The sequence below is a fragment of the Nannospalax galili genome, unplaced genomic scaffold (assembly GCF_000622305.1).
Source record: "Nannospalax galili isolate Female #2095 unplaced genomic scaffold, S.galili_v1.0 scaffold1551, whole genome shotgun sequence".
In the NCBI taxonomy this organism is placed as follows: domain Eukaryota; kingdom Metazoa; phylum Chordata; class Mammalia; order Rodentia; family Spalacidae; genus Nannospalax; species Nannospalax galili.
This window is the reverse complement of record NW_008328834.1, coordinates 81,618-90,367: the sequence shown is the minus strand read 5'-3', so window position 1 is coordinate 90,367 and position 8,750 is coordinate 81,618. Positions and strand designations below refer to the sequence as shown.

At 37.5% G+C, this 8,750-nt stretch overlaps 1 protein-coding gene across 1 annotated transcript in view; it reads left to right on the top strand.

The window, feature by feature from the left end:
- Asah2 (N-acylsphingosine amidohydrolase 2) overlaps window positions 1-5,177 on the top strand; it is an 86,908-nt gene extending 81,731 nt beyond the window's left edge. The window contains exons 20-21 of the mRNA XM_008829708.1: window positions 2,707-2,795; window positions 4,899-5,177. Coding sequence (XP_008827930.1) covers window positions 2,707-2,795; window positions 4,899-5,088 — 279 coding nt within the window. The 3' untranslated portion in view covers window positions 5,089-5,177. The remainder of the gene's footprint in view (window positions 1-2,706; window positions 2,796-4,898) is intronic.
- The last annotated feature ends 3,573 nt before the right edge of the window (window positions 5,178-8,750 follow it).

Sequence of the window (8,750 nt, the reverse complement as noted above, 5' to 3'; positions counted from 1 at the left end):
TTTTTTTTAAAACTAAGTTTAAACTTTCCTCCACTTTACAGGTTAATCACACATAGACAAAACGTATCACTTTTTTTCACTTTATTTTTGGAGGTGGGTAAATGTTCAATAGAGTCAGTTAATATGGAATTGATTCTGGAAAACAACACATGAGAAACTTTTAATGTGTTTTATGGACAGCCATATATGAAATAATGCATGTCAGGTTGCACTGTCTCTCCAGAAGGCATGCATTTGAAGGTATTCTCATTTGAAAAAAGACACAGGTGAAGTGTCTTCCCTCTCTTTTCAGGTCATTTCTGCACCCTCCATCTTTGCTTCTCTGAGTCCGCCTCTTCTGTTTTGGAATGATTACACACCCTGGGGGCAGGCCCTAAGCATTCTGCTCTATCTGCTTTAAGTTATTTTGCACTGGCCATTTTCCTGTTCTTTACTGTTGGTATTAAGAGGTTGTTCATTTATAAACCCTGAAAAATACTATAAGAAATATATGTACAATGTTAAAACAGAAGTCAATGAAATAGAATTTATAAGTGTAAGTGCCTCTTTTCCCACAAATCTATTTTTCAGAGTTAATTAATTTCAATTGTTTATTGCAAAGTATTTCAGAAATTTGTTTTTAATGACATATATGATAAATTACATTTATAGATAATGGTGTAATAATAAAATGAAGTAACTTTACACTTTTATGACTTCCTTAGTATAGTCTTACTACCAAACAAACAATAAAACGATAGAAATTTAAACAAACTGTGTGACTGTTGTGTGGTGGTGCACACTTGCAATTCCAGAACTTGGGAGGTAGAGGTTAGAAAATAAAGAGTTTGAGACTAGCCTGAGATATATACAAATACTTTATCTGCAAAACTAAACAAAATTTGTTGGTGAGATGGCTCAGTGGGTAAAGGCTCACCGCCAAACCTGATGAACATGTATGTGTTCAGTTCCTGAAACTCACATGGTAGAAAGAACCAATTCTCACAAGCTGTTTTCTCACATCCACACATGTGTTGTGGCACGTGAACACTATACACTCTCACACACATGTACGTAACACACACGCTAAAATAAATAAATGTAAATAAAAACCTCAAAACTAAACAGAATAAAACAAGACTGCAAATACCATACCAAGCTCCCTACAAAATTTAAAGGCATTTACAGAAGAGAGTGATAATGAGGAAGTGGTTGTTAGGTTGCTGTTTTTCTCCCATGACTGAAGACATATTTATTCAGCTATGAGTTGTTCTTGCCAGGGCCCATAATCAGTTAGAAGCCAAAATACTTTTCTCCCAAATGAGCTTCCTCTTTTCTGTTTATTCAAATGCCATTACTTTCATGATAGCAATATGACATCATCAAATATGAGGCTTGGGGACAATTCTCTCCTACTTGGATAGTTAATGTGAACGTACTTGAGATGGCTCCTATCTGAGGTCAAGCTGTGCTAGCATAATTGCATGTTTATAACACTACTTTCTGAATATATAAAAATGTGTCAAGCGGCAGGTTCAGCTGTCGTTTGCCATCCCGAGAGCACAGTGCTCCTGTCACCATTGCTGTGAGCAGCAGAGCAGAATGCTGAAAGCTGTGATGAGAACAAATTTCCTCTCTCAGCATACTCTGAAGCTTGGTGCAAAACAATTTCTAGTGTCAGATCCCGTGGGACTGGAATTATGAATAGTTGTTACCTGCCATGCGGGTGCTGGGACTTGAACCTGGGTCCTCTGCAAGAGCAGTCAGATCTCTCAGCTGCTGAAACCATCTCTCCAGCCTCTCTCCCTTAGTTTTTGAGACAAGTTCTCTCACTGAACATCGAGCTCTCCAATAGACTAGGATGGCTGACCAGTGGGCTCCAGGGATCTACCTGTCTCTTCTCCAGCCCTGGTATTATAGGCACCTCCAAGCACATATGGGTACTACGGTCAGTCTTCATGTTGGCACAGCAAGCTGTTTTATGGACTGAGCCATCTCTCCAGCCCCACAAGTCCTACCTTTAAAGACTGCAGTCTGAAAGATATTGAGGGAAGTTGGATACTTATGGCTTTTTATTTATTAGCTTGTCATATTATTCAAATCTATGTTTTATTTGAAGCTGAATTCTTGATCTGAAATAAATTGCTCCATTATAGCTATCTTCCAATGAAGAAATAAATTCTGCTTATGATATGGTTTCTAGGAATCTATTATCACAAAGTATAGGAAATCCCTTTAAAACCTGAGGACAGGGAAGATTTATGCATTCTTTTCATCTCTTTGCCTCAGGGAGGTACAGAAACTAATAATTCGTTTACCTAGAGATAGAGAGAGATGAAGAAAGTCCCCAGTTTCCCTCCTAAATCATGTGGTCACTAGAGAAAGTCTTGGAATATTGATCTTGTGTCTTCAATTATGTCTTGACTATGTCTTTTAAGTCTCAATTTTTGGTAGTTTCTTCTTAGCCCTAATTTCCAAAATTTGCTGTCAAGTGTAAAGTTATGATTCTTTCAAATATCCAAAACTGTTACAATTTTTAAAAGGGGTAACAAATATTCTGAAGATACTCATAGAATGTTAAGGGATATACCTAAGGATTTGGGTAAAATATTAGTACATGCTCACACTAGGCATTGGTAGATTGGCTTGTAGCTGAGGGGAGCCAGTGCAGACAGGATCTCTCTGAAACAGTATCATGCCAGTTAATTGGTATTAAATGTATTTCAGACCCATGAGACCTTCCTCACTGTGGAGAGATATGAGGACACTATAGCCGACTGGCAGATAATGTATAATGATGCCTCCTGGGAGACAAGGTAAGCATGCTTGTTGAATATTTTGTCTGTCAAGCCTTGAAAAACAGTTGCTTCATAATGCAGGGAGGAAAAATGAGAAGACTGCCCAATACATAGTATTAATGACACTAAATTCTTAAGAATCCTTCTGGCCTTATTTAGTTGATTTACTAGGCTTCATTTTGACTCTTGTTTTCTAAAAGCAGCAGAGTGTGGGCTTTCATAGGATTAGGCACTAGTGAGGTTTTGGCTGCCATTGTTTTACCTTGTTTTAATGGTGCTGGGGATAGATAGTACCCAGAGACCAGTGAATACCAGGCAAGTACTATACCACTGAGATATGGGTCTATCCAAGTTCTGTTCTTAAAGAGATATTTTTAACATTGTTTTTCTCCTGGTCAAACATATGGTCTCACGTATTACCTTGAAAATTCTGATCAGCTCTTTTTCACATTCATTGAGAAGAATTTTGGATGAAAAGTTGAAATGGTTTTGTGGAGTTCAGCGTTCCTTATTAGGAAAACTGTCCTTTCCCTGCATGCAGTGTGCATTTGTATATAGCTTGTGATTCTCCTTTGAGTTATAAAATAGAGAGGGGCTGATACTTAACTCCTGAAGACTCAAGCAAAGAGATGTTAAGCTCATGGAGTTTTCTCAAGGAAATACATCTCTGTGCTTTTTGTTACCATATTCCTCAGTTAAATATTTTGAGAATTTGGATGTGTCTGAAATAAGAAAAGATTTATGCTCTGAATCTTTAAATCTCATACCACAGAAAACATCAAAGTAGTTGGTAAGGTTTCTGGCAATTTTAATCTAACTGAGATTGTATCAAGCAAAATACTCTTTGCCTATCAGTGTAGTTCATATGGTTAATTGAGAGTAATGATTTGACAACATTGTGCTCCACCTAATAGCCATGTATCAGATCAGTACAGGCAGAGTTTTCTTTGCTCTAAGGAAGAGGTTAGGTCTCCTCCTCCTCCTCCTCCTCCTCCTCCTCCTCCTCCTCCTCCTCCTCCGCCTCCTTCTTCTTCTGTCTTCTTGAGACAGGGTCTCCTTGTAGCCCCAGCTAGCCCAGAACTCGATATGTAGACCAGGCTGGCCTTGAGCTCACAAAGATCCACCTGTCTCTGTGCCTGGAGTGCTGAGATTAAAGACGTGTGCCATCATGCCTGGTGATGATTTTTCTTTTCACAGGTAATACATATTTATTGCAAAAGTGTTTATTCTGATGATGAAAAGTATGATTCCCTTTCAAAAGCTAAGATTCAGGGCTGGAGAGATGATTGCTCAATGATTAAGAGCTTATACTACTCTTGCAGAGGACCCAAGTTCAGTCCCAGCACCCACACGGGGAAGCTTACAACCACCTGCAACTCCAGTCCCAGGAGATTTGATGTTATTTGGCCTTGGAGGGTGCCTGCACTCATGTATACATACCCATACACACACACACATACACACACACACACACACACACACATAATTAAAAAAATACAGAACAAACAAAACCTAAATTCAATAAGGCATTCAATATTGACGATGTTTAGACCTCTGCCTTGTTCAGCAACAATGTCAGAAAATATCACTGATAAGCACAGGATACTGAGCACAGCCTCTTTACCCATGGGTGTACTTTCCACATAGCTGAGATATTAGTTTCTTAGCCTGTCATGTCTCACTGTACCTTGAAGTCCATGGTCTTCAGGGGCCAAACTGATCTTCCTCTGTGCATTTCTCTCACCTCAGGCATTCTTCCTCAGTTTGCTCCACTTATATCTGTGAACTTTCCTCTGTTCCTTGGCTATACCATGTTCATGCTGCGGTGAACATTATGTGTTCTCTGTTTCTTCTTCCACATCCTTGTGGACTTAACATAAGCTTCTGTTTTCTTGATCCATTGCATTTATTCCTTTTATAATTCTAAAATGTAGAGCATGGAAAGATATTTTCACAAATAGCCATTCCTATTAAAAATAGTTCTTCTAGAAAATAGGTGTTTATGTCTATTGTTTATTGCTGTATGGTTGCTCATTGTAGATGGTCCTCAAATAGTAAATGAAAAAAAAAATCACACATTTTTAAGAGTAAAATTGTGTCTTGTTTGTTTTCTCTCAATAGGTTTTATTGGCACAAAGGATTGCTGGGTCTGAGCAATGCAACAATAGAATGGCATATCCCAGCTACTGCCCAGCTTGGAAAGTACAGAATAAGATATTTTGGACACAACCGGAAACAGGACCTTCTGCAGCCCGCCGTCATACTTGCATTCGAAGGCACTTCTTCTGCTTTTAAAGTTGTAGCTACTTAGTGGAAAGTTGACAGATTTGGAAAAACAGCATTATTCTGTGTACCATATAGAATGTTTTCACATGAATGTGAACTACTATTTTGACTTCTGTAATTGTCCCTGTTTGGGGGACAGATAGTTTACAGCTGATGGGACAGAGGAGTGTGTGTGTGTGTGTGTGTGTGTGTGTGTGTGTGTGAGTGTGTGTGTGTGTATGCCCATATGTGTGCTACAGGAGAGGGAAGGAGGAAGGGAGAAGGTGGCAAGAGGGAGGGAGGGAGGGAAAGAGGAAGAGAGATAGAGAGAGAGAGAGATCCTCTGGCAGCTATACACCTTGTGTTTTCAGCCTAAAGCATGAGTTTCCTTACTTGTGATTGTTTGAGACAATCACCGTGAAATACTAATAAGAGTGTTTGAAGATATGCAAAAAATGATGGATCTATTTATTTATAGAATTACTCAATGAGAGCGCTAAAGAACTTTCTAGAAATTCTGTAGATTGAGCCTTGATTTTTACAGAGGGGAAAATAAAGTTTTATTCACTTTAGATAAGAATAAGGTCATCAGATATTCCCCCCAATTACATTAAAATATTGTGTAACCTTGCCATGAATGTATGAATCCAGCTAGATAAGCAGAAATTTAGCATGCCAGTTTTCCCACATTCACATGAGCATTCTACTGAGCATTTACTTTGGGGTAGGTTTGCCCATCTCACTATCTTAGAGTTGTTCATGTTCAAGTCTTTCTGGGATTGCCTTCAGAACCATGAGAATGTCAGACTTGCTATATCTTAGGCACACCTGTATTTCTCTAAGTGTCCTTATCCTGCTAGATCCCATCTCTTAGTCCCAAGATTTACTTAAAATGATTGTTGAATGTTTTCACTAATCAAATGTACCTCAAACCACAAAGCTTTTCCATTAATGTGGATTTTAAAATAAAAGCTTTAAAAGTCTAGAGATGTAATTATCAAAGAAGTTCTAGATGCATTTATGTCCCCTTGTCAGCCACTTGCTTAAAGGCCCTTCAAAGCATAGAATCTTTACTTAAACTTACATGTCCTTATCGTATTAGTTCTTGGGTCTTTACAGTTGTTGAGATGGCCATGTAGGTGACTATTTTGAGAATAAATATTCAATTAGATATAAAAACTCTGGAGAGACACTTAAAAAGGGAAAAATTTTCAAGTCAATTGTTATATATCTTCTGTATGTGTATTCTAACTTGGGAAGAAAGAGACTCTAAACAAGTTGGAAAATGTTAACATGAAGGTATTTTTTAGCATTATGATAAGCCAGCCTAATGAATGTGATGTGATAACCTAACATCAATTACTTGAAAGATTCCATCCCTAGCCAAATAATTCCATCACCAGATAATTTAATTCAAAATTTCATACGTTAACCAGTAGATTTCCAAACCCCAAGATTACTTTTGTAGTTATTGTTTAAGAATTTTAAGAGAAAAACAACCTTCATTTCAAAATAAACTTTAAGTTTTAAAAACAATAATGATGCTATGAACCTTTCTTTCTGTAAGGCTTAGCCACTTAAACATAGTATGTTGAATCATGAGGAGCCTGGAACATGTTTAGTCACTTAGTTTTCTACATGTTTCTATGAAAGTTAACTGCTGAAGGATTAGATAATCAGAATTTCTAAGGGTTGTAACCATCTTTTCTAATGACAATGCTCTGTTAAGTATAAAATTTCAAGAGCTTTCATGTGCAAGTGTTTTTGAAAGTAGTTTACTCCAAACAAAAAAATTATATTAGAACCTATGATGTAGTTTTAAAAGACATAGCTCAGTGGTTAAGAGCACTGACTGCTCTTGCGAAGGACCTGGGTTCAATTCCCAGCACCTACATGGTGGCTACAAACTGTCCTTAACTCCAGTTCCAGGGGAATCCGAAGCCCTCTTTTGACCTCCGTGGCATTGCATGACACAGGTGCACTCACATACGTGCAGGCGATACACTCATACACGTAAAATAAAAATTAATAAATAAACTATTTTTAAAAAGTGTTTCCCATTATCTAGAACAGTGTAAGGATTATTTCCCACCACTATTTCTTCCACTGAAGATTTTACTCAAGCATTCTGCCTTGGATTCCCTCTTGCTCATTTGTGACTAAGCTGTGTTGCCCATTGTGTCACAAGTACCCTGTGACACAGAACCTCTCTTCTCAGTTGCTATCATCTCTTCCAGCCCTTGTGGTTCTGTCTTTTCACTGTATAAAATAAGCCAAATCCTTGCATTATATGTACCATAATTACTCACCTGAGCATGAAAGAACCCAAGTAACTGATCTGAGCAATTAAACGGAAGTCACAGATCCAGAGTGCGTCTCTTTCTGGAAATGGGTCAGTGGAGCCAAAACACACTGAGGAAACTCCCTGTATGGTTAATAGTGCTTTGCTGTGTTGCTGTGAGAACTGTTTTGGAGATTTTTGTCTCATGTCCAAATGTCTGTGTTTTATTTGCTGTACCCTGCCTACTCTGATTTTAAGGATACTGTGGTTCCTTCAAAAAAGCATTGAATGATTCTTCTGCCAAGTCTATATTTTTAATGAATATTATGTAAAATTGTCAGTATTAGAGTATTTAATAATAAATTAAGACTTATACTTGGGAAAATGTTTGGGGAAGTATTTTGTAATAAGAGGTAATGTGGACAAATGAACACTTTACAAAATTATGGGGAAAATGGTGGTGGTTCCATGCACATCATGTGGGAGGGTGGTACAAATGACCTCTGTAAATAGTCATTTATACTACATGTACATCATGTGGGAGGGTGGTACAAATGACCTCTGTAAATAGTCGTTTATACTACATGCACCATTTTTTTCAGTTCTTTCCCAATCACCGAAGATTTGCTGCTGGTAAAGTACGTATTATTAATACTCTGTGAACTTCTTGGATAACAGAAGTTTCCTAGGCAGCTAATTATAAAATTATGAGCTAATTCTGAACAAAGAGACAAAAAATGAATGAATTTGTGAATATTCTTTTCCAATCTGCCGTCTTTTGTTTCTCTCCCAGGATTAGCAGGCCCATTGCTCTTTTCTGCTGTTATCACGAAGACTCCATCCCTAGCCAAATAATTTCATCACCAGATGATTTCTGAATATGTTTAAGTGCTTCAAAATGATGCCTTTGGATCCTGGGCATTCAATCTTACTTGCTGATTTAAACTGCCTTTTGGAAGCTCATAATTCCAAAGAGGGACACATACATTCCTTCACAAAACTGGTTAAGATACATCCAGTTGCAATTAACAAAATATTCCTGATCAACAGTGGCCCAAACAGTAAAAATGTTTATAATCTTGTGTGTGAATAAGTCTTGAGGTGACACATTCATGTTTGGTCTAGCTAGTTAGTGACATCACGCATACTTTCCTTAGCATTCTGATTTTAATTCTTTGGCTTAGCTTTTCGGTCAAAAGATTGCCTCACACAACTGCTTGCAGAAACAAAATGGGAAAGGAAGATTCTGCTTGGAATCTGTTTTTGAACAGTGAAAACTAGGATGACCACAGGTAGAATTCCCCTTATGTTTCATCTTCTAGAACTGTGCCATATGGTTATTCTTTTTTGTACATTGATAATTAAATATTTTCATTTTTAAAATTTTTATTGAGTTATTTGCAATTTTTATATAACATAGTTCGATT